At 39.7% G+C, this 26612-nt stretch overlaps 1 protein-coding gene across 4 annotated transcripts in view; it reads left to right on the forward strand.

The window, feature by feature from the left end:
• Positions 1 to 26612, forward strand: part of STIM1 (stromal interaction molecule 1) — a 189102-nt gene that overhangs the window by 153528 nt on the left and 8962 nt on the right. For all 4 annotated transcript variants that reach the window (XM_036904196.2, XM_036904197.2, XM_036904199.2 and 1 more), the window contains exons 6-10: positions 533 to 710; positions 4572 to 4749; positions 24828 to 24995; positions 25524 to 25624; positions 25899 to 26134. In XM_036904196.2, the coding sequence (XP_036760091.1) occupies positions 533 to 710; positions 4572 to 4749; positions 24828 to 24995; positions 25524 to 25624; positions 25899 to 26134 (861 nt within the window). The remainder of the gene's footprint in view (positions 1 to 532; positions 711 to 4571; positions 4750 to 24827; positions 24996 to 25523; positions 25625 to 25898; positions 26135 to 26612) is intronic.

Consider the following 26612-nt stretch of genomic DNA (forward strand, 5'->3'; position numbering starts at 1 on the left):
AGGAGACAACTCTTGCAGTAATCTCAGTCCCAGAGCCAGACCTCAAGCTCTAGTGACAGTGCTTTATACCTTTATCAGCCATCCCCTCTACCTACTCTAACACCCTAGCATGGCTTACCCTGTATGATAGTGACAGTGCTCTATGCCCTTACCAGCCATCCCCTCTACGTACTCGAACACCCTAGTGTGGCTTGCCCTGCAGGACAGAAGCCCCTGCATCTAGGCACATGGACTCCTCATAGCCCAGAGGTGGCTGGGATGGATTGAGAAGGCACTAATTCTTGTGTCTTCTTGCATACTAGTGAAGTATGTTTTAATATGCTTTCTGTTTTACTCTAAGGCCCCTCATCCTTTCCAACTAGGCCTTGACTTATCAGAGAAATAGGCACAGAGCTTACTATAATAATGTGTGGCAAGTAGAGAAACTAATTCCTCTTGAGTGGGAAGGCTTCATGGAGGAGGGATGGAGTGGAGTCTGCAAGGCTAATGTGCAGTGGGCAGCCTGACTCACCATGCACTTCCTTTCTGGCAGTGACACGCCATAATCACCTCAAGGACTTCATGCTGGTGGTGTCTATTGTCATTGGTGTGGGCGGCTGCTGGTTTGCCTATATCCAGAACCGTTACTCCAAGGAGCACATGAAGAAGATGATGAAGGATCTGGAGGGGTTGCACCGAGCTGAGCAGAGTCTGCATGATCTTCAGGAAAGGTAAGACCTTGCCCCTTCCCCACAGCCTTGGTGTGCCAGCTCTTGGGAGCCTCCTGTTTCCACTTGGGTTGTGGGCCACCTAGCCCCTGAGACCATGCTGCTGTGGCTGCTCAGGCTCTGTCACCCTTCCACAACTGCTTGGGAGCCTAGGTTCCTGCCATTCCAGTTGCATGGGCAAGTATTCTGCCCCAGGGCAGAAGCTTGTTTCTATCTTTTCTCCCTCTGAGCCTCATAGTTCTAGACATATTCACAGTTCTTCCTGTTCCCCAAAGAAACCTCACAAATCTCTTCCTAAAGCCTTCAGTTCTTTCTTGTATGAAATCTAAATCTCATAAGTACTCACTTGTTGTATGACTTTGGGTAAATCCCTTTCCCTTCTATGACTTATTTCTTCATCAATAATATAAAGGGGTTGAACTAGGAAATACTAAAGACCTTCTAGCTCTGATAGTCTGGGATTCTGTTTAAATAAAACATGGCTTAAAAATTATGGTAAAAGATCTAGCTGTGAAAAGAAGTCAATCTAAATCAGTCCAAGTACTTCCTGACATCTAGGAACCAGGTCTGTGCTTCAAACTGTAAGGAATTCACCACTCCTGGGGCAATAAAGCTCACACATAAGGAGCAGGGAGTATATCCTTAGTGCAGTGATTCAGTTCCAATTTATGGGATGAAAACTCCAAGGATTGGAAAGGTTCAGATTCAGGAGATGAGTTGAGTGGACTTTGAGAAGGTCCTGGTAGTTAGGTTGAATGTATAGAGTGAGGCCAGATCCATGGTACCTTAAGACTCATATGTGGAAATTTTAGTAGGATGCAAATGGCAATAGAAAGTCAATGCAGGCATTTGGTGTTTTGCTGTTTTGTTTTTGAGAAGAGGACAGGCCCATTTTAGGACTGTCTTTTAGAAAATTATTCTGGTAGCCTAAGGACTCCATTTGGGAAGTCTGCAGGAATCCATGTAAAAGAAAATGCAGTCTGTCTCTTTTCTGTTATTTTTAAATGGTAGATACAATTTTCTTTGGAGGGTGGGGGTGGGGTATCTTATGCTCTAGGTCTTGTTAAGTACTTAAATGCATTATTGTTTCTAATCATCACAGCCCTGTTAAGTAGGTACTGTTATTATCCGTCTTTTAGATTTGAAGAAATGAAGGCTCAGAGAAGGTGAATACTTTGCTTAGGGTCACATATTAGTATGTGGTGAGGTAGGAATTTTGACACCCATAGAATGCTGCCTCAGTAAAGGCACCCCTATCAGATTCATTGTCATGGGCAGGGCTTCTAGGGGGCAAGAAAAGTTTTATCGCTTAGCGGATTCCTGGCTACTTTGCTGGGCCCCTTCTCCTGGGCCTTTTGCCAACTGGGGGCAAAATGCTGCTGTCTGGGCAGTCTCCATTCTTCATTTGTCTGAAAAACATGTGCTGTTTTCATTCCAAAGGCAAAGAATCTAAGCAGGAGCCATTCCAAGTTTGAGGATAAAACTAAGCTCCTAGCCTTTCCTGCTTCCCAAGGCCTCCAGAGCTCCACTGTGGCACTTGGAGAAACAAATGCACATACATACCCAGAGACAGGCTTACGCACATGCACACACATATCCTCCTTTGACAGTGTCCAGAGCCCACATGCCACTTTGTCCCTCCTTATTTTAACAGGCCTGCACTGCCAGCCACCATACAGCTTTTTTTACAGAGTTCCTGATATTTTGGGTGAATGTATGTAATGCCTTCATGCACATTCCAGTTAGGATTTCACTGGGTTTCAAGATAATTCTTTGAGTCAGGAAAGAATTTTGATTCCCATTTAAAAATAAAGAAATAGGCCTGGTACAGGGAACAGACTTGTTATGGTCACACAACTACTTAGAGCCAGGACTTCAGTCAGGTTGCCTACTTTTCTGACTCGTAATGCTAATTGATTGCTGCCTTCAAGAAAAAGATGCTCCGTCTTCTGTAAAGGAGATAGAGTGGGGCAAGCCTTGATTGTACATTTATTCACTCATTTCTGCACCCAATAGTGTTTACTGATGTTCATCTCTAGTAAATCCCATTAGGTCTATAAAAGTGGGCCAGTTTTGATTCTACTTTAAAGGAGCTCCATGTTATATGGAGAAGACATATCATAGGCTTTTCTGATGAAGCTGCTTGCCAAGAGGATAATATTTCAGTGAACAGTTGAATTGAATGGTGTAATTCAGGCAGTTGTGTAATGAAGAATACAGTAAAGGAGGATATTGAATGGGAAGGTAAGGGCAAGAAATGGAACCTCTGATTTGTTTTTAGCACATATCGCCACCTGGTGTATGCCTTAAGGATATTCAACTCCCTTTTTGTCTAGGAACAGAGAGGGCAGAAGACTGCAATTTATCAGCAGGGAATTTGCAGCCTAGACATTTTTTCCTCTTCCCTCATGCTTGTCCCACCACATCTTTTGAGGCTTCAGCCACTGACTAATCTGGGCTTAGGATTTTTAGAAGTTGAATTCTCTTTTTGCTTCTTCTGTTTCACCTTCTTAATGAACTCAGTGCTGAGTGCTCTTTGTGGGCCCTTCTTGTTTTGTAGCCTGTCTTTTCTCTTCTGTACCTCAGGTCTAAGCCATATGTCTTGTCTTCATCGTCCTTTCCCCTCCTATCCTGGTCCCCGGTAACCTGGCAGTTCCTTCTAAGGTAGGATGACCTGACAGTGGCTAAGTCCTTTCCTTCTTTCAGAGGGATTAGCAGACTTACTCTTTATTTTGGGTCTAGCCCAATTCTCCCCTCCCCTGACTCCTTTCAGGCAGAGTTGATTACTCCACCCTTTGGGTTCCAACACTGTGTATACTTCTCTGTCATAGAACATATCACACTGTGTACCACTATCTGTTTACATGTCTGTATTGGGCTAGCTCAGGAGACCCTTCTCATTCACCTCCATGTATCCAGGGCTTTGCACAGGGCTTGCCATTTAGTATACACCTGAAACTTCTTGGTGAATGAATAGATTGAATGAATGAATGAATAAATGGTTAGCAAAGATGTGTAGGAAAGAAGGGAGGAAGGAAGGAGGTTTGGTTAGATGGTTGTAAAGTTTTGTCAGTGAACAGAGAGAGTGTGTGGGTGGGTATGAGGGTATATTTTTATTGTAACAGATGCCCTTGATATCTTACCCACCATGAAAGATAACTTAAGAGGGGAACGTGGCCCCAGGGACACCTGGGGACTTTCCCAAGCTCTGCCCATCTCGTTTGGCATGAATTTCATTTTTTTTGTGCTTCTGGGAAAAGGTACCTAGGAGTTCAAGAGGTACAGTTCAATGGTTCCTTTCTCCTCTTACATGAATTTCTCCACTGCCACCATTCTAGTCATATCTCAGCCATCAGGCTTTCTTTGGATTCTTGGTCTAGCTTGCAGGATATTCTACAATTATTGAATCTTCCAGATAACCCTGTATAAGGGGAGTAACTGTGGGATTTGAAGTCATACAGATTGGAATTCTAGTCTCAGTTCCACCTGTGGTTATTTCCCTCTCTAAGCCTTCATATCCACACCTGTCCCACACTGACGATGATGGAATATGTCATTATCTACAGGGAGCGTAAATGTGAAGTACTTTGTAAAATAGTAGTTGTTATGATGTTAGTATGTGAGACACCTTAGCGGAAGGATTCAGATACTTGGGAGTCTAGCTTGGTTACTGGCAGTAAAATGATAGCCAATTTAAGAATTATAGTAATGTTGGCTCTTAGCTAACTCAGAGTCAGTCAGCAAAGTAAGGAGAATGTGTTCTGGGTGCTGGCACCCTTATTTTCCTTTTTGATGCCGTGACTCATGGTGTGTTGGCTGGTACCCCTTGCCTGGCCTTCTCTAGCTCCCTGCATCACCCCCTAGGCTGCACAAGGCCCAGGAGGAGCACCGCACAGTGGAGGTGGAGAAGGTGCACCTGGAGAAGAAGTTACGTGATGAGATCAACCTTGCAAAGCAGGAAGCCCAGCGGCTGAAGGAGCTGCGGGAGGGTACTGAGAATGAGCGGAGCCGCCAAAAATATGCTGAAGAGGAGTTGGAGCAGGTAGGGGAGTTTACAAATTCCTGGACACCTGGTTGGGGTCGGGGTGGTAAAAAGGCAGGAGCCTAAGCTCTGGCTGGGAAGTTTGTGCATCAGGATTTTGGAATATGGCTCAAAGAACATCTTTAGGAGTCACTAGACTCATCTCAGTAAGAGTAGTGGGAAATTTGCAAAAAATGGTTACTGTGATTTTCAAAGAACAGTGAATAACAGGTGATGGCAGTTATTTTGTCCCTTTTTTACTGAGGTATTTACATAAAGTGTGCAGTTCTAAGTATACAGCTGACAAGCTTTTACGTATGCCTGCACCTGTGTAACCACCATCCAGATCAAGATACAGAGTCTTTTAAGCATGCCAGAGGCTCATTTTTCCTCCCCGTCCCCATCAGTATTCCATCCAAAAAGTGACTATGGTGAGAATCTCTAAACCACATTAGTTTCAGTTGGTTTTGAATTTCATCTAAATGGCATTATATACAACATGCATTCTTTTGTGTTTGGTTTCTTTCAACATTATGTCTAGGAGAGTCATCATGTTGCTGCGTATAGTGATGGTTTATTTCCATTGCTGAGTAGTGATCCATATGAGTATACTACAAATTATCCATTCTCCTGGTGATAGATAGACATTTGGATTGTTTATAGGTTTTTTTTTTAATTGCCTTTTCTGAATAACACTGCTGTGAACCTTCTTGCATGAGTCTCTTAGTGGGCATAAGCACTTACTTCTGTTGGATATATAACAGGGCATTTACATATTTAGCTTTGTTAGAGACTGCAAAACAGTTTTCCAAAACAGTTGTACCAATCCATACTGCAGCCTGCAATACATGAGAATTCTAGTTGAGCTACAACCTTTATATATTTAGGCAGGATTTTAATTTTGTATATTCTGGTAGGGATGTAGTGGTAACTCATTTTGATTGTAATTTTAACTTTCCTCATGACTAATGTAATATTGAACACCTTTTCATAAATGTATTGACCATTTTATTTGGAAATCTCATTTTTAAGATTGGGTTGTCTGTCTTTTTCTTAATTGTAAGAGTTCTTTATATGTTCTGGATGTAAGTTTTTTTGTCAACATATGTACATATATATTGCAAATATTTTCCTCTAGCCTTTGGCTTGCTTTTTTACTCTCTTAATATTGTCATTTAAAGAACAGAAGTTCTTGATTTTAATGAAGTCCAATTTAATCAATTTTTTGCTTTTTGTGGCCTGTTTCCCTACCCCCAAGATATTTTCCTAAATTATCTTCTAGAACTTTTATTGTTTTACTTTTCATTTTTAGGGATATGATTTATTCAAATTTTTATATATGAGATGAGATAGGAAGTGAAGTTTCTTTTTTTCCCAGGAAGATACTCTATTTGTTCTGTGGTCGGTTTGTCTGTCCTTACCACATTGCTGTATAATAAGTCTTGATAATTGGCAGTGTTAAGTTCCCCAGCTTTATTTTTCTTCAAGATGGCCTTGGCTATTCTAGGTTCTTTGCATTTTCATATTAGCTTGTCATTCTGCTGCCTTCCCTCCCCCTCAAAAAAGCCCTGCTGGGATTTTTATTGTTTTTGCCTTGAATCTGTAAATTACTGTGGGGCTAAACTGACTTTTTTTTTTTTTTTTGAAGATGATTATTTGGTTTATTTCATTCTGTTTCTTCCTTTGCTTTTTCTGTCATAGGTACATGGTGTGCATTACAAAATAATTTACATAAGCAATATGAATTTTTAAAGCTAAAAATATACCATGGACTAAATTATATGTACTAATTTTAAGTGATTGAAATTCTAAAAACATTTTTCAAGCTGAAAAATGAAGGACAAAAATGGACAGCCTTATGACTACAACTTTTTAAGTATAACTTTTAAAGTAAAAATATGTAAAGTTTTGTAAATATATGAGCACAGAAATGATAAGATCTGGAATTTAAGTTTTCAGTGGTCCTTCCACAACTGTAAAAGTTTGGTTCCTAAAAACCGTTTAGAATTTAAAACTTTATGGGAGAGCAACAAGAGAGGGACAACCATCAGTAGCGAAGGTATCGGAGAACCTAATAAATATCTTTACATTTGCTAAAACAAAGCAGAAGAGATGCACTCTAAATAAAGACCACATCACTGACATTTAAAGGCCTTTGATTAGTAAGAATGGTATTGTACCATGGATTGTTATTCACTGTCACCTGTTTGCTAGACCCTTTGAGAATCTCATTTGCTTAGTTTCATGAGACGTTGCTTTTTCTTTGTTGGAGATCTGTCCCCCTCATTCTAAATATTTAATACACATTTCTGATTATACTGCATGTGTTGTAAAAGATTAAAATATTATAGAAAGTCCCTGTGATCTAAACCTTCAGAGATGGTTGCCCTTAACACTTTGCTGCATATCTACCATATATATATATATATATTTGTAGATAATTATTTTTTATTGAAGGGTAGTTGACACACAGTATTACATTACATTAGTTTCAGGTGTACAACACAGTGATTCAACATTTATATACATGATAATTCTAGGTACCAGCTATCACCATACCAAGTTGTTACAATATTTTGACTATATTCCTTATGCTATACATTACATCCCGGTTACTTATTTATTTTACAATTGGAAGTATGTACTTTTTTTTGTTGTTGTTGTGAGGGCATCTCTCATTTATTGATCAAATGGTTGTTAACAACAATAAAATTCTTTATAGGGGAGTCAATGCTCAATGCACAATCATTAATCCACCCCAAGCCTAATTTTCATCAGTCTCCAATCTTCTGAAGCGTAACGAACAAGTTCTTACATGGAGAACAAATTCTTACACAGTGAATAAGTTACATGGTGAACAGTACAAGGGCAGTCATCACAGAAACTTTTGGTTTTGCTCATGCATTATGAACTATAAACAATCAGTTCAAATATGAATACTCATTTGATTTTTATACTTGATTTATATGTGGATACCACATTTCTCTCTTTATTATTATTATTTTTAATAAAATGTTGAAGTGGTAGGTAGATACAAGATAAAGGTAGAAAACATAGTTTAGTGTTGTAAGAGAGCAAATGTAGATGATCAGGTGTGTGCCTGTAGACTATGTGTTAATCCAAGCTAGACAAGGGCAACAAAACATCCATGGATGCAGAAGATTTCTCTCAGAATGGGGGGGTGACGTTCTAAGCCTCACCTCTGTTGATCCCCAATTTCTCACCTGATGGCCCCTCTGCGACTGTGCCTGTCTTAGGTTGTTCCTCCCTTGAGGAATCTTACCCATCTCTGGCTAACCATAAACTGACATTTTAATGAAATAATTCTTCTAATCCATGAACATTGTTTATCCTGTTACCTATTTGGGCCTTTTAAATTTTTTCTAAAACTTGCTCTTATTTTTCTAACTTTTTAAGATAGAATATTAGGTTAATGATTTTAGACTTTTGATCATTTCTAATATATGTACTTAGAAGTATAGATTTCTATCTTAGCACTGTTTTATCTTAATTTACTAAGTTTTGGTATTTTATATTTTCATATCATTTAATTCAAAAGAGTTTCTAATTTCTATTGAGATTTCTTTTTTGGTTATTTAGAAGTGTGTTGCTTAATTTTCAAACATTTGGGGCCATTTCTAGTTATCTTTCTTATTGACTTCTAGTTTAATTTCACTGTGATTAGAGAACTTATGCTGTATGGTTTCATTCCTTTCAGATGTGTTGAGATTTGGTTTATGTAAGCAGAGTAAACAATACAATTGAAAGGCGAGTGTCAGTCTGGATAAAAAACAAAATCCAACTATATGCTCTTTATAAGAGACACACTTTAAATATAGGGATACAAATCGTTGAAAGGATGAGGAAAGATATATAATACAAACGCTAAGAGTAAGGCAGGTGTAGCTATATCAATATCAGACAGCAAACTTTAGAGCAGGAAGTATTTCTAGAGACAAAAATGGACATTTCATTATAATAAATGTGTGACTTCAAGAGTAATATCTAACAACACTTAATTTGGATACACCTAATAATACAGTTAAAAAATATGTAAACCGAAAGTTGAAAAAACTAAAAGGATAATAGACAAATTTAAAATAAAAGTTAGAGATTTTAACACACCTTTCTCAATGATAAGCAGCCAAAAATACCAGTGAGGATACAATAAATTTAACTTCACTGGCGTATTTTATCTAATGATGGAATACGTGTTCTTTTTAGTGTTCACATATTGCTTCTTAATTCTCTCCTTCTGGGAATCCAATATTTATGTTAGATCTTTTAACTTTATTCCACATGTTGCTTATGCTTAGTTCTGTTCCTTTTTTCTCTCTGTACTTTGGTTTGGTTATTTTCTATGATCTACCTTGGCATTCCCTAGACCTGTATTCTGCTGTGAACATTGCCTGTTTAGCCAACCAGTGGAAACCTTGTCTCAGATAATATATCCTTCAGTTTTAGAATGCTCATTTTACTCTTTTATAGATTCTGGTTCCCAGTCCAAAATTACATGCTTTCATCTGTCTTTTCCTGTATTTTCTTTAACATTCCAATTACAGTTATTTTCAAGTCCTTGTCTGGTAACTCTAACATATAGATCATTTATGGGACTGCTTATTTTTCCTATTGATTATTGGTTATATTTTCCTGCCTCTTTTCATATCTAATAGTTTATTTTTATTAATTGCTGGACAGTGTGTATAAAAAATAACAGAGGCTCCAGATGGTTTTATTTTACATCAAGTAAAGGGTTCCCCCTTTCCTCTGATAGGTATGTAGCGTAAGGAAGGACCTGATCACCTCAAGGCAATCAGAGATTGAGCTATGTTGGAACTGGGTTGTAGTTTTAGTAAGATTTGTTCTAGTACTCATTTGTCCCCATTTTAAAGGCATATCCTTTCCTGACTTTATTGATACCTAGTGGATTTCTTTCTCCTAGCCCGGAAAGACTATGAGAGGTTCATTTCTTACACTTAGAGCTTTTTAATTTAGCTCTTTAGCTGCCTGCTCCTCATAGCTTCAAAATTTTGCAGCTGTCTTGAGGGGAAGACTGGCTGTGTGTTTGAGGCAGGTCTTTTCCTTCTTGCAATTTTGTTTCCTAAGCATTATGAAATTTGGGGAGATCTTATTCCACTCTTTAGCCTAGCTACCTATTCTTCTGTACAGCCCCAGAATTCAATAAATGTTCAATAAAAAACTGGATATAAGTTTGGGAGCTCTCAATTTCCAGTCTGTCATACCAGTACCATACTACCAACAAAAGCGAGGCTGATTTCTCTGTGCCCCACTGGAGGCCTGCCTGGGCCAAGCCCAATCTTCAGCCCTCGCCTAGAATCATCAAATGTCTCCAAGGAAGAAAATGGCTGGCAGCTGTCAATTGTCCTTAGAAAGACTTTTCCCTTTTTGGATTTTTAGTTCATCTAAACCCATGGTTCTCAAACTTTTTGGTCTCAGGACCCTTTTGCTGTTAAAGATTATTTAGGACCTTAAATAACTTTTTTATGGGGCAGTATGTTGCTATTTATACTATTAGAAATTTAAACTGAGAAAATTACAAAAATTTGTATTAAGTCACTTAAAATAAGTATATTAAACCCTTACACATTAACACATTTTTTGAAAATGACTACATTTTCAAAAATAAAAATTATTTAATGAGAGGAGTAAATTTTTTTATGATTTTGAAAATATTTTTAGTGTCTGGCTTAATAGACTGCTGGATTTTTTACTCTATATTCAGTCTACTGTGGTATCATCATGTAGCCTATTCTTCTCATCATGTAGCCTCTGGAAAAATTCATAGATCAGTTGTGAGAGAAAGGGAGTGAAAAAGGTAAATAATGTCCCAGTATTATTATGAAAATAATTTGACCTCATAGATACTCTGAAAGGAAGGGTCCTGGGGATTCTCGAAGATCACTGGATCACACTTTTAAGAACTGTAGACCTAGTCCTAATTGTTTCTGCAGCCCTCTGATGTCTTTGAAACTTTTTCACAGTTGTAATAGTTTGTCTCTCAAAAATTTCATAATTTTTGTGACTTACACAGCTTTTTGAAGATGTTGTATTGGGTCAGAATTATTCTTCTGCCATGATCTGCATCCTATGGGGAAGTGGAAGTCAGGTGATAACACTTTAGAGTATATACACCAATGATTATTAACTTTGCTGCACCTAGATCAGTGAAATCAGAATCTGGCTTAGGGTTCAGACATCATTATTATTTAAGTTTCCCAGGTGATTCCAGTGTGTGACAAGACTGAGAACCATAGCCATAGAATAAAAGAGTGGGACCTATGAACTCTTGGCTTGCCCCAGCCCTTCTCTGTTGTCTTCTTTTCCTTCAGGCATTTATTACTTGTGTAGCTTTCTGTATCTGTCTCTGTCTCTCTGCCTCCCATCTCCTCAATTCGCGGTTTCCTGTTTTGTAATTATGGCTCTCATTAAACAGTTTTGGAGCCTGGCTAGCCCTTGTGTGTTTCTCCAACTATCTTTGCTCTCTTCTCTCTCCTCTCTCTCTCTCCATTCTCCCCTTCTTAGTTTATCCCATTTTTTAAACTGCTTTTAATGTAGAATTTGCTCATAAATTTTCAGACTTGGTGTATTAGACTCGATGCTATTTGTTCTTCATTTTAAATCTATAAAGCCAGCAGTGGGCCATTTTACAGTTTCTTTATATGTTTCCATAGGAACAAAAGCCAAGCGAAGACTGGTTCTCTCATTAGATCTCTAAGGAATAAAGATGTCTGTCCTTGGCTAAGACCCTCCTGGTCTGTCTTAGGCTATGGAAAGGATCTCAGGCCAGATATGGCGTACTTGTCCCATTGGCTGAAGTTGTGCATAAAGAGACTGCTCTCAATCCCTTTTCTCTGGGATTCTGACCAGCTAAAGTTTGGAGTCCAGATGGGGAACTTGGGGGTCACTTATACGGATAGCCTGGGTGAGATAGCAAGGAATCCAGTGTATATAACATGTATGTGTACCATCAGACCTTTCACACTAGAGTGCTTTGTGACTCTCTGCTTCATTGTGTGCTCTTTGCTGAAAAGTCAGTGGGGAGATTTCTGCTTATACATGGCTGTCTTTTGGTGATGCCTATGTTAGGGGTAAGACTTGTCATCTTCTTACGTTGTAGAGAGTGCCCTTCAAAGCCTGCCTGCCCTGTTCAGTGGGAGAATCATAGGCAAAGTCTCTGAGCTAGAGGAGACTTTGGGGAGCATTCAGGCCAATGCCCTTCTGGACTAGCAATCATTTCTTTTTGTTAAGGTATCATTGATACAGAATCTTATGAAGGTTTCACATGAGCACCATGGTGGTTACTATATTTACCCATATTATCAAGGCTCCTCCACACCCCATTGCAGTCACTGTCCATCAGCATAGTAAGATGCTATAGAGTCACTACTTGTCTTCTCTGTGCTATATATACTGCCTTCCCCATGATCCCCCCTACATTATGTTGATAATCATAATGCCCCTTAATCCCCTTCTCCCTCTCTCCCCTCCAACCCTCCTTCCCCCTTCCCTTTGGTAAATGCTAGTCCCTCCTTGGAGTCTGTGAATCTGCTGCTGTTTTGTTCCTTCAGTTTTGCTTTGTTGTTATATTCCACAAATGAGGGAAATCTTTTGGTACTTGTCTTTTTCCACCTGGCTTATTTCATTGAGCATAATATCGTCTAGCTCCATCCATGTTGTTGCAAATGGTAGGGTTTGTTTTCTTCTTGTGTGTAAATAATATTCCATTGTATATGTACCACATCTTCTTTATTCATCTACTGATGGACACTTAGATTGCTTACATATCTTGGCTATTATACATAGTGCTGTGATAAACATGGGGGTGCATATGTCTTTTTGAATCTGGGATATTGTTTTCTTGGGGTAAATTCCTAGGAGTGGAGTTAGTGGGTCAAATGGTATTTCTATTTTTAGATTTCTGAGGAACCTCCATATTGCTTTCCATAATGGTTAAACTAATTTATATTTCCACCAACAGTGTGGGAGGGTTCCCCTTTCTCTACATCCTCACCAGCATTTGTTGTTTCTTGTATTTTGGATGTTGTCCATCCTAACTGGTGTGAGGTGATATCTCACTGTCATTTTGATTTGCATTTCCCTGATAATTAGCGATGTGGAGCATCTTTTCATATGCCTGTTGGCCAACTGAATTTCTTCTTTGCAGAAGTGTCTGTTCAGATCCTTCCATCTATTTTTTAATTGGGTGATTTTCTTTTTGGATGTTGAGGCATGTGAGTTTTTTAGTATGTTGTAGATGTTAACCCCTTATTGGATATGTCACTTATGAATATATTCTCCCATCCTGTAGGATGCCTTTTTGTTCTAGTGATGGTGTCCTTTGCTGTACAGAAGTTTTTTAGTTTGATGTAGTCCCATTTGTTCATTTTTGCTTTGTTTCTCTTGCCTGAGGAGATGGGTTCAGGAAAAAGTTGATCATGTTTATATTCAAGTGATTTTTGCCTACATTTTCTTCTAAGAGTTTTATGGTTTCATGACTTACATTCAGGTCTTTGATCTATTTCAAGTTCACTGTTGTGTATGGGGTTAGACAGTAATCCAGTTTCATTCTCTTACTTGTAGCTGTCCAGTTTTGCCAACACCAGTTGTTGAAGAGGCTGTCATTCTCCCATTGTATATCCTTGGCTCCTTTATCATATATTAATTGGCCATATATGTGTGGGTTTATATCTGGGCTCTCTATTCTATTCCATTGATCTATGGTCTGTTCTTGTGCCAGTACTATACTGTTTTGATTACTGTGGCTTTGTAGTAGAGCTTGAAGTTGGGGAGCATAATGCCCCCAGCTTTATTCTTCCTTCTCAGGATTGCTTTGGCTATTCAGGGTCTTTTGTGGTTCCATATGAATTTTAGAACTATTTGTTCTAGTTCATTGAAGAATGCTGTTGGTATTTTGATAGGGATTGCATTGAATCTGTAGATTGCTTAGGCAGGGTGGCCATTTTGACAATAAAATTTCTCCTGTCCATGAGCACAGGATATATTTCCAAGTATTGGTTTCTTCTTTAATTTCTCTCATGAGGGTCTTGTGGTTTTCAGCATATAGGTCTTTCACCTCCTTGGTTAGGTTTATTCCTAGGTGTTTTCTTCTTTTTGATGTAATTGTAAATGGAATTGTTTTCCTGATTTCTCTGCTAGTTCATCATTAGTATATAGGAATGGAACAGATTCCTGCATATTAATTTTGTGTCCTGCAACTTTGCTGACTTCACTTATTAGTTCTAGTAGTTTTTGGGTGGATCCTTTAAGATTTTTTTATGTACCATATCATGTCATCTGCAAACAGGGACAGTTTAACTTCTTCCTTACCAATCTGGATACCTTTTATTACTTTGTGTTGTCTGATTGCCATGGCTAGGATCTCCATACTATATTGAATAAAAGTGGTGAGAGTTGGCATCCTTTTCTTGTTCCCAAACTTAGAGGAAAAGCTTTCAGCTTTTCACTGTTAAGTATGATGTTGGCTGTGGGTTTGTCAGTATGGCCTTTATTATGTTGAGTTACTTGCCCTCTGTACCCATTTTGTTGAGAGTTTTTATCATGAGTGGATGTTGAATTTTGTCAAGTGCTTTTTCAGCATCTATGGAGATGATCATGTGGTTTTTGTCCTTTTTGTTGATATGGTATATGATGTTGATGAATTTTTGAGTACTGTACCATCCTTGCATTTCTGGGATAAATTGCACTTGATCATAATGTGTGATTTTTTAAATGTATTCTTGAATTTGGTTTAGTAATTTTTGTTGAGTGTTTTTGCATCTATGTTCATCAGGGATATTGGTCTGTAGTTTTCTTTTTTTGGTGTGTCTTTGCTTGGTTTTGGTATTAGAGTGATGCTGGCCTCATAGAATGAGTTGAGAAGTATACCCTCCTCTTCTACTTTTTGGAACTTTGAGGAGGAGGGATATTAAGTCTTCTCTAAATGTTTGATAAAATTCTGTGGTGAAGCCATCTGGTACAGTAGTTTTGTCCTTAGCTAGTTTTTAAATTACCAATTCAATTTCATTGCTGGTAATTGGTGTGTTCAGATTTTCTGTTTCTTCCAGGGTCATTCTTTGGAAGGTTGTATTTTTCTAGAAAATTGTCCATTTCCTCTAGATTATCCAATTTGTTAACATAATTTTTCATAGTATTCTCTAATAATTCTTTGTATTGTTGTGATGTCTGTAGTGATTTTTCCTTTCTCATTTCTGATTCTGTTTAAGTGTGTACACTCTCTTTTTTTCTTGGTAAGTCTGACTAGGGTTTTATCTATTTTGTTTATTTTCTTGAAGAACCAGCTACTGGTTTCATTGATTCTTTCTATTGTTTTATTCTTCTCAATTTTATTTATTTATTCTCTGATCTTTATTATGCCTCCCTCCTTCTACTGACTTTGGGCCTCATTTGTTCTTCTTTTTCTAGTTTCATTAATTGTGAGTTTAGACTGTTCATTTGGGATTGTTCTTCTTTCTTGAGGTAAGCCTGAATCGCGATATACTTTCCTCTCAGAATGGCCTTCGCTGTGTCCCACAGATTTGGGGTTTTGAGTTGTTGTTTTCATTTGTCTCCATTTATTGCTTGATCTCTGTTTTAATTTGGTCATTGATCCATGGATTATTTAGGAACATGTCATTAAGCCTCCACGTGTGTGGGCTTTTTTGTTGTCTTTGCATAATTAATTTCTAGTTTCATACCTTTGTGGCCTGAGAACTAGTTGGTACAATTTCAATCCTTCTGAATTTACTGAGGCTCTTTTTTTTTCATTTTATTATCATTAATCTACAATTACATGAAGAACATTATGGTTACTAGACTACCCCTTCACCAAGTCCCCCCAGACAAAACCCATTACAGTCACTGTCCATCAGCGTAGTAAGATGCTGTAGACTCACTACTTGTCTTCTCTGTGTTGCACACCCCTCCCTATGCCCCGCCCCCCACATTATACATGCTAATCGTAAGGCCTCCTTTCTTTTTCTCTGCCCTTATCCCTCCCTTCCCACCCCTCCTCCCCAGTCCCTTTCCCTTTGGTAACCGTTAGTCCATTCTTGGGTTCTGTGATTCTGCTGCTATTTTGTTCCTTCAGTTTTTCTTTGTTCTTATACTCCACATATGAGTGAAATCACTTTGTACTTGTCTTTCTCCACCCGGCTTATTTCACTGGGCATAATACCCTCTAGCTCCATCCGTGTTGTTGCAAATGGAAGGATCTGTTTTTTCTTATAGCTGAGTAATATTCCATTGTGTATATGTACCACATCTTCTTTATCCATTCATCTACTGATGGACATTTAGGTTGCTTCCATTTCTTGGCTATTGTAAATAGTGCTGTGATAAACATAGGGGTGCACCTGTCTTTTTCAAACTGGAGTGCTGCATTCTTAGGGTAAATTCCTAGAAGTGGAATTCCTGGGTCAAGTGGGATTTCTATTTTGAGCTTTTTGAGGAACCTCCATACTGCTTTCCACAATGGTTGAACTATTTTGCTTTCCCACAAGCAGTGTAGGAGGGTTCCCCTTTCTCTGCAACCTTACCAACATTTGTTGTTGTTTGTCTTTTGGATGGTGGCCATCCTTACTGGTGTGAGGTGATATCTCATTGTGGTTTTAATTTGCATTTCTCTAATGACAAGCGATGTGAAGCATCTTTTCATGTGTCTGTTGGCCATCTGAATTTTTTCTTTGGAGAAGTGTCTGTTCAGCTCCTCTGCCCATTTTTTAATTGGATTATTTGGCTTTTGTTTGTTGAGGTGTGTGAGCTCTTTATATATTTTGGATGTCAACCCTTTATCGGATCTGTCATTTATGAATATATTCTCCCATACTGTAGGGTACGTTTTTGTTCTATTGACGGTGTCCTTTGCTGTACAGAAGCTTTTCAGCTTAATATAGTCCCACTTGTTCATTTTTGCTTTTGTTTCCCTTGCCTGAGGAGATATGTTCATGAAGAAGTCACTCATGTTTATGTCCAAGAGATTTTTGCCTATGTTTTTTTTTAAGAGTTTTATGGTTTCATGACTTACATTCAGGTCTTTGATCCATTTCGAATTTACTTTTGTGTATGGGGTTAGACACTGATCCAGTTTCATTCTCTTACATGTAGCTGTCCAGTTTTGCCAGCACCATCTGTTGAAGAGACTGTCATTTCCCCATTGTATGTCCATGGCTCCTTTATCATATATTAATTGACCATAAATGTTTGGGTTAATATCTGGGGTCTTTATTCTGTTCCACTGGTCTGTGGCTGTGTTCTTGTGCCTGTAGCAAACTTTCGATTACTGTGGCTTTGTAGTAGAGCTTGAAATTGGGGAGCGAGATTCCCCCAACTTTATTCTTCCTACTCAGGATTGCTTTGGCTATTCGGGGTCTTTGGTGTTTCCATATGAATTTTTGAACTATTTGTTCTAGTTCATTGAAGAATGTTGTTGGTAATTTGATAGGGATTGCATCGACTCTGTATATTGCTTAGGGCAGGATGGCCATTTTGACGATATTAATTCTTCCTAGTCAAGAGCATGGGATGAGTTTCCATTTGTTAGTGTCCTCTTTAATTTCTCTTAAGAGTGTCTTATAGTTTTCAGGGTATAGGTCTTTCACTTCCTTGGTAAGGTTTATTCCTAAGTATTTTATTCTTTCTGATGCAGTTGTGAATGGAATTGTTTTCCTGATTTCTCTATTAGTTCATTGTTAGTGTATAGGAAAAGCACAGATTTCTGTGTGTTAATTTTGTATCCTGCAACTTTGCTGTATTCCGATATCAGTTCTAGTAGTTTTGGAGTGGAGTCTTTAGGGTCTTTTATGTACAATATCATGTCATCTGCAAATAGTGACAGGTTGACGACTTCTTTACCAGTTTGGATTCCTTGTATTTCTTTGTTTTGTCTAATTGCCATGGCTAGGACCTCCAGTACTATGTTGAATAACAGTGGGGAGAGTGGGCATCCCTGTCTTGTTCCTGATCTCAGAGGAAATGCTTTCAGCTTTTCACTGTTCAGTATGATGTTGGTTGTGGGTTTATCATATATGGCCTTTATTATGTTGGGGTACCTGCCCTCTATACCCATTTTGTTGAGAGTTTTTATCATGAATGGATGTTGAATTTTGTCAAATGCTTTTTCAGCATCTATGGAGATGATCATATGGTTTTTGTCCTTCTTTTTGTGATGTGGTGGATGATGTTGATGGATTTTTGGATGTTGTACCATCCTTGCATCCCTGGGATGAATCCCACTTGGTCATAGTGTATGATCCTTTTGATGTATTTTTGAATTCGGTTTGCTAATACTTTGTTGAGTATTTTTGCATCTACATTCATCAGGGATTGGTCTGTAATTTTCTTTTTTGGTGGGGTCTTTGCCTGGTTTTGGTATTAGGGTGATGTTGGCTTCATAGAATGAGTTTGGGAGTATTCCCTCCTCTTCTATTTTTTGGAAAACTTTAAGGAGAATGGGAATTATATCTTCTCTGTATGTCTGATAAAATTCCAAGGCAAATCCATCTGGCCCGGGGGTTTTGTTCTTGGGTAGCTTTTTGATTACCGCTTCAATTTCTTTGCTGGTAATTGGTTTGTTTAGATTTTGTGTTTCTTCCTTGGTCAGTCTTGGAAGGTTGTATTTTTCTAGGAAGTTGTCCATTTCTTCTAGGTTTTCCAGCTTCTTAGCATATAGGTTTTCTTAGTAGTCTCTAATAATTCTTTGTATTTCTATTGGGTCCGTCATGATGTTTCCTTTCTCATTTCTGATTCTGTTGATGTGTGTTGATTCTCTTTTTCTCTTAATAAGTCTGGCTAGAGGCTTATCTATTTTGTTTATTTTCTCAAAGAACCAGCTCTTGGTTTCATTGATTTTTGCTATTGTTTTATTCTTCTCAATTTTATTTATTTCTTCTCTGATCTTTATTATGTCCCTCCTTCTGCTGACCTTAGGCCTCATTTGTTCTTCTTTTTCAAATTTTGATAATTGTGACGTTAGGCTATTCATTTGGGTTTGTTCTTCCTTTTTAAAATATGCCTGGGTTGCTATATACTTTCCTCTTAAGACTGCTTTTGCTGTGTCCCACAGAATCTGGGGCAAAACAGAAGTTTGTTTCTATATATTGCTGTATCCCCATTTTAATTTGGTCGTTGATCCATTGATTATTTAGGAGCATGTTGTTAAGCCTCCATGTGTTTGTGAGCCTTTTTGCTTTCTTTGTATAATTTATTTCTAATTTTATACCTTTGTGGTCTGAAAAGTTGGTTGGTAGGATTTCAGTCTTTTTGAATTAGTGAGGCTCTTTTTGTGGCCTAGTATGTGGTCTATTCTGGAGAATGTTCCATGTGCACTTGAGAAGAATGTGTATCCTGTTGCTTTTGGGTGTAGAGTTATATAGATGTCTATTAGGTCCATCTGTTCTATTGTGTTGTTCAGTGCCTCTGTGTCCTTACTTATTTTCTGTCTGGTGGATCTGTCCTTTGGAGTGAGTGGTGTGTTGAAGTCTCCTAAAATGAATGCATTGCATTCTATTTCCTCCTTTAGTTCTGTTAATATTTGTTTCACATATGCTGGTGCTCCTGTGTTGGGTACATATATATTTATAATGGCTATAGCCTCCTGTTGGACTGAGCCCTTTATCTTTATGTAATGTCCTTCATTATCTCTTGTTACCTTCTTTGTTTTGAAGTCTATTTTGTCTGATACTAGTACTGCAACACCTGCTTTTTTCTCCCTATTGTTTGCATGAAATATCTTTTTCCATCCCTTAACTTTTAGTCTGTGCATGTCTTTGGGTTGAAGGTGAGTCTCTTGTAAGCAGCATATAGATGGGTCTTGCTTTTTTATCCATTCAGTGACTCTATGTCTTTTGATTGGTGCATTCAGTCCATTTACATTTAGGGTGATTATCGATAGGTATGTGCTTATTGCCATTTCAGGCTTTAGATTCGTGGTTACCAAAGGTTCCAGGTTACTTTCCTTACTATCTAAGATTCTAAGTTAACTCACTTAGTATGCTGTTACAAACACAATCTAAAGGTTCTTTTCTATTTTTCCTCCTTTTTCTTCCTCCTTCATTCTTTATATATTAGGTATCAAATTCTGTACTTTTTGTCTATCCCTTGATTGACTTTGAGGATAGTTAATTTAATTTTGCATTTTCTTTGTAATTAGCTGTTCTGTTCTCTTCACTGTGGTTTTATTACCTCTGGTGACTGCTATTCAACCTTAGGAACACTTCCATCTATAGCAGTCCCTCCAAAATAGACTGTAGAGATGGTTTGTGGGAGGTAAATTCTCTCAGATTTTGCTTATCTGAAAATTGTTTAATCCCTCCTTCAAATTTAAATGATAATTTTGCCGGATAAGGTAATCTTGGTTCTAGGTCCTTCTTCTTCATGGCATTAAATACATCATGCCACTCCCTTCTGGCCTGTAAGGTTTCTGCTGAGAAGTCTGATGTTAGCCTGATGGGCTTTCCTTTGTATGTGATCTTATTTCTCTCTTTGGCTGCTTTTAGCAGTCTGTCCTTATCCTTGATCTTTTCCATTTTAATTACTATGTGTCTTGGTGTTGTCTTTCTTGGGTCCCTTGGGTTGGGAGATCTATGGATCTCCATGGCCTGAGACACTATGTCCTTCCCCAGATTGGGGAAGTTTTCTTCAACTACCTCCTCAAAGACACTTTCTATCCCTTTCTCTCTCTCTTCTTCTTCTGGCATCCCTATGATGCGAATATTGTTCCACTTGGATTGGTCACACAGTTCTCTCAATATTCTTTCATTCTTAGAGATCCTTTTTTATCTCTGTGCCTCAGCTTCTTTGTATTCCTGTTCTCTAGTTTCTATTTCATATATAGTCTCCTCCACCGTATTCAACCCGCTTTTAATACCCTCCATAGTGCTCTTCAGCCATTGGATCTCCGACCTGAATTCATTCCTGAGTTCTTGGATGTCTTTCCTTACCTCCATTAGAATGTTGATGATTTTAATTTTGAACTCCCTTTCAGGAAGAGTCATGAGGTCCATATCATTTAAATCTTTCTCTGGAGTTGTATTAATAATTTTACTCTGGACAAGGTTCCTTTGGTGTTTAATGTTTGTATATGGCGTCCTCCAGTGTCCAGAAGCTCTATTCTGAAGCTGCTGAGCCCCTGAAGCAATGTCAGGGGTCGCAGGGGAGTGGTACTGGTGCCTGGGGGAGGAAAGAGTTGTTCCCTGCCTCCCGGCTGCTGTGCCTGTCTCCACTGCCTGAGCCAGTGGGCCAAGCACACAGGTATAAGTTTTTGTCCCAGAGCAGCCGGATATGGATCCCTGCTTTTGACAAGCGGCCGGAATCCCAGTCTCCCCAGGACTTCTGCCTGTATTAACTTTCCAACCCGGTAGTCATGCAAGTCTCATGAAAGCACCATGAAATGTAGGTTTGTCCTCCCAGAGCATATCTCTGGAGCTAGGTATTCATCAGTCCCAAGCCTTCCACTCCCTCCCTGCTCCATTTCTCTTCTTCTCGTCGGTGAGCTGGGGTGGGGGAAGGGCTCGGGTCCCGTGGAGCCACAGCTCTGGTACATTACCCCGTTCGGTGAGGTCTGCTCTTTTCTCCAGGTGTGTGCACTCTGACGCCGTCCTCTTTCATGTTGCTCTCTCAGGATTTTTTGCACCAATTAAATTTTCTAATTGTATTCAGTTTTAGGAGGAAGCCTCTTTCTTGCCTCTCATGCCGCCATCTTTATTCTAATCCTACTGAGGCTCTTTTTGTGGCCTAGTATGTGATCTGTTCTTGAACATGTTCCATGTGCACTTGAGAAGAATGTGTATCCTGCTGCTTTTAGGTGGAATGTTCTGTAGATGCCTGTTCAGTCCATCTGTTCCAATGTGTTGTTCAGTGCCTCTGTCTCCTTACTTATTTTGTCTGCTTGATCTGTCCTTTGGAGTTAGTAGTTTGTTGAAGTCTCCTATAATAAATGTATTGCATTCTATTTCCCTCTATAGTTCTGTTAGGATTTGTTTCACATATTTAGGTGCTCCTATATTGGGTGCATGGATCTTTATAATGGTTATATCCTCTTGTTGGATGACCCCTTTATCATTATGTAATGTCCTTCTTTGTCTCTTGTTACTTTCATTGTTTTGAATGTTTTTTGTTTTCTTTTTTTTGAAATCTATTTCTCCTGAGATATCTTTTTCCATTCCTTCACTTTTAGTCTGTGTATGTCTTTGGGTTTGAAGTGAGTCTCTTGTAGGCAGCATATAGATGGGTCTTGTCTTTTTATTCATTCTGTAACTCTGTGTCTTTTGATTGGTGCATTCAGTCCACTTACCTTTAGGGTGATTATCAATAGATATGTACTTATTGCTATTGCAGGCTTTGGATTCGTGGTTGTCAAAGGTTCAAGGGCAGCTTGTTTAGTATCTAACAGTCTGACTTACTCACTTATTACACTATTTCAAATACAATCTAACAGTTGTTTTCTTTCCCTCCCTTTTTTTTCTTCCTCCTCACTCTTTGTATATTAGGTGTCATAATCTGTTTTCTTTGTATCCCTTGACTGACTTTCTTTGTAGTTTATTTAATTTTGCATTTGCTTAGTAATTAATTGGTCTAATTCCTTTACTGTGGTTTTATTTTCTCTGGTGACAACCTTAGTCACACTTCCATCTATAGCAATTCTTTTAAAATACATTTAGAGATTATTTGTGGGAGGTAAATTCCCTCAACTTTTGCTTATCTGGAAATTATTTAATCCCTGCTTTAAATTTAAATGATTATTTTGCTGGGAAAGTATTTTGTTCGAGGCCCTTCTGCTTCATTGCATTAAATATATCATACCCCTTCCTTTTGTCTTGTAAGGTTTCTGCTGAGAAGTCTGATGATAGCCTACTGGGCTTTCCTTTGTATGTGAGTTTTTTTTACCTCTCTGGCTGCTTTTAATACTCTGTCCTTGTCCTTGATCTTTGCCATGTTGATTATTATATGTCTTCGTTTTGTCTTTCTAGGGTCCCTTGTGTTGGGAGATCTCTGCACTTCCATGACCTGAGAGACTATTTCCTTCCCCAAATTAGGGAAGTTTTTAGCCATTATTTCCTGAAAGAGGCTTTCTATCCCGTTTTCTCTCTCTTCTTTTTCTGGGGCCCCTATAATGCGAATATTGTTCCTTTTGGCTTGGTTGCACAGTTCTCTTATTATTCTTTATTTCCTAGAGATCCTTTTTTCTGTGCCTCAGCTTCTTTTTTTTTTTTCCTGTTCTCTAATTTCTGTTTCATTCACCATCTCCTTTATCTTGTCTAATCTGCTTTCAAATCCCTCCATTGTATGTTTCATTTCAGGTACTGTATTTTTCAAAGTTTCCATCTCTTGATGTCTTCCCTGAGATGTTTAATATTTTTCTGTAACTCTATGAGCATGTTTATAATTTTTATTTTGAAATATTTATCAAGAAGATTGGTGATTTCAGTTTCACTTAGCCCTCTTTCTGGTGTTGTGGGATTCTCGTTTGTACAAAAAATTTTTATTGTTTATATTTCTGGTGATTAGTATGGAATAATAACTTTGCATAGGCAGTGCCCTCCCGTGCCCAGAAGCTCTACTCTCTGGAGCTTCCCAGGACCTGGAGCAATGGCGGGGGTCGCAGGTGATCAGCGCCACTGCCTCCCGGGAGGAAAGAGCTCTTTCCTGCTTTCCAGCTGCAGTTCCTGCCTCCATTACCAAGTCCAGTGGGACAAGCACTCAGGAAGGAGCCTCTGCCTCATGTCCTCGTAACTGCCATAGGCAGGGTCACCCTCCGGCTGGCCTGCTGTGATAGTGGTGGCAGCAGGTGTGTGAACAAGAGCTGGCCGGGAGGAAGGAGTGGAAGACTGCATATTGCAGTGGGGGGCCTCTGCACTGCATTGCCAGCCAGGGGAATGGAGTGCCTGAAGCTCCTGAAAGTTCCCAACCTGCTGGACTGAGTTACCAGGACAATTTTTTCCACCTGTCCTTTCTCCTGAGCAGCAAGCTCTGTGTAATCCTTGCCCATTTAGCAACCCTCTCACTGTTGGGAAGTCTTTCAATGTGCCCGCCTTTCTTTTGTTCTGGAGCAGCTGGTTATGGGTACCTTTTCTCCACAAGCAGCTGGAATCACTCTCTCCAAGTATTCTGCCTGTGTTTGCTTTTCAACCCCTCTAATCTCCAGAGCACCATGTAATGTTCGTTTCTGCTCCTGGAGCAGATCTCCAGGGGGTGGCTGGGCTTCTACTCCCTCCCTGCTTTGTTTCTCTTCCTCCTACCTGTGAGCTGGGGTGAGGGTGGGCTTGGGTCCCGCCCAATTGTGGCTTTGCTACTTTACCCTTTTCCGTGACGTCTTCTCTTTTCCCCAGATGTAGGCTGTCTGTTGCAGTCTTCTTTCCAGTCACTCTTTCAAGATTAGTTCTATTTGCTATATTTTCATGTTATATGTGGTTTTTTGGGGGAGGTTTCTGCTTCACTTCTCACATTGCTGTCTTTTTCCCAGCTTCTACTAGGAATCATTTTTAAGGCCTTTCTGACATGAACTCTTCACATACCTCCCATGATGGGGAGCTTACTCTCTCCTGAGATCACCCCTTCATCTATGGTTTGGACTTGCCCTGGATAAAGTTCTTCCTCACACTGAGATTTGCTGTAGGAAGCACAGGATCACACAGCCAGTTGAGTGAGAGACCAAGAACCAAAATCAGATTCCCTCAAGTGCTTTTTCTGCCATATTTTGATGTCTTGAGTTTGAAGCAGAAACTCCAAATCTCAGAAGATGTTTCACTGAGTTGACCTGTGCCTCCAGAGAGCAGCAAAGATTACTGGTAGGCTGTGTGACCAGGAAAGGCAGCTAATATGTGGGAAGACAGTGTTCTAGTCTGGCAACAGAAAAATCTCAGTTTGAGCTCTTGTTCACACTACTGACTTGGGTGACCTTAAGGAGGCTACTTTCCTTCTCTGAGCTTGCTTCCATATGTGTGTGTGTATAAAATGTAGAGAATAATCCTTTTCCTCTCTCCTCAAGTGAGAGAGATAAGAACTCTGAATCCTGAAGTATTATACAGAGGCACTGGGGAGGGTCGTGATAGTTTTAATGTACTCACACCCTCTTGGCCGCACAGGTTCGGGAAGCCTTAAGGAAAGCAGAGAAGGAGCTGGAATCACACAGCTCCTGGTATGCTCCAGAGGCCCTTCAGAAGTGGCTGCAGCTGACACACGAGGTGGAGGTACAGTACTACAACATCAAGAAGCAGAATGCTGAGAAGCAGCTGCTGGTGGCAAAGGAAGGGGTGAGAACTGCATTCCTGCTGCCCTCTTCTCTCCCCCTTGCCCCCGTCCCTATCACCTGCCTTTCTTACTCCTCTCTGCCTCTCCTCCTCCCTCCTGTTGGACAGAGAGCTATCCTGGTGCTGGGTTCTGCTTCTTTTCCTAATATACAGCTTCTGATAATGTCCTCAGGGGTCTGGAGGAGGGAATGAGGGTATAGGTGTACTCCCACCTGGCTTCCAAAAAGATGCGGCAAGTGGAATGGAGGCAGGTAGAGGGGAGCAGAGGGAACCAGGCTGCCATGGGGGCAGAATCCTTCTGGAGCCAGAGTACTGACAGGGGATGCCTTCACATTTTTCATTGCCTGTTATTTTTGTCTTCCACTACTCTATTTCCTCCCCTTGCCTTCTTCCTTTTCCCTTCTTCTCTTCTTTTTCCTTGTACAACCCAAGCTATGCTTGGAGGAAGGTGACCCAGCCACAGAAAGGCACTTCTCCTTTCTCCAACCTCTAATTCCTGCTCTTTTAAAGCTGAGGGCCTTATCTTGGCAGGCTGAGAAGATAAAAAAGAAGAGGAACACACTCTTTGGTACCTTCCACGTGGCCCACAGCTCTTCCCTGGATGATGTGGATCACAAAATCCTGACGGCTAAGTAAGTAGCACCTGTTGCCCAGCTCTGGCACTGCCCATCCCATCCTCAGTTTGAGGTTGTGCAAGGCCTCCAAACTGAATTCTACTTGTTCGCTGGCAGAGGGACAGCTCTGGTCTCCTGCCCCAGCCCTTATCCAGCTCCCACCTTGTTCTTAAGTTTGTGATTTAATTGTGCTTCTTATTTACACATACCACCTCAACTTGTTCCTCTAAGGGTCCTCATTCCTACTGGGGCTCACGCCAAACCCATGCAATTCTCTGTCATCTGTCTTCAGGCAAGCTCTGAGTGAGGTGACAGCAGCACTGAGGGAACGCCTGCACCGCTGGCAACAAATTGAGATCCTCTGTGGCTTCCAGATTGTCAATAACCCTGGCATCCACTCCCTGGTGGCTGCCCTCAACATAGACCCCAGCTGGATGGGCACTACGCGCCCCAACCCTGCCCACTTCATCATGACTGACGACATGGATGACTTGGATGAGGAGATTGTGTCTCCCTTGTCCATGCAGTGTAGGTGACCTCTTGGGTTGGGATGAGAGTAGAAGCTTTTGATGCCAGGCTGAGCCATCGGCCCTGCTGTGCAGAACAGCGTATCGGGCAGATACCAAGGAATATAATTCAGCCCAGGGCCTTGGCTAATAAAGTACAGTTTGCCTCAGGTTATTCCTTTTTAGCTGTCCTCTTGGTGATTTTTCCTTGCTATAAGCTCTGTCTGCCTCTCTGGGTCTATTGTGTTAAGTGTGTCTCCCTTCACTCTGTGTTTTAATCCCTTTATTCTTCCCCACCCCCCATCTACCTTTATAAAAATAATATACTTCAGTGGTTCATAATATAAAAGTGGCATTCATTTTGATTATTTATTGCTTTTATTTGTTTTTCATTTGATATGCCTTATTCTTATTTGCTAAAGTAGATGAATGGAATGATATTTCTTTCTGCCTTTTTATGTGTGGCTCCATGACAACGGTAGTACCTTCAAATGATATAG

The sequence above is a fragment of the Manis pentadactyla genome, chromosome 9 (assembly GCF_030020395.1).
Source record: "Manis pentadactyla isolate mManPen7 chromosome 9, mManPen7.hap1, whole genome shotgun sequence".
NCBI lineage: Eukaryota > Metazoa > Chordata > Mammalia > Pholidota > Manidae > Manis > Manis pentadactyla.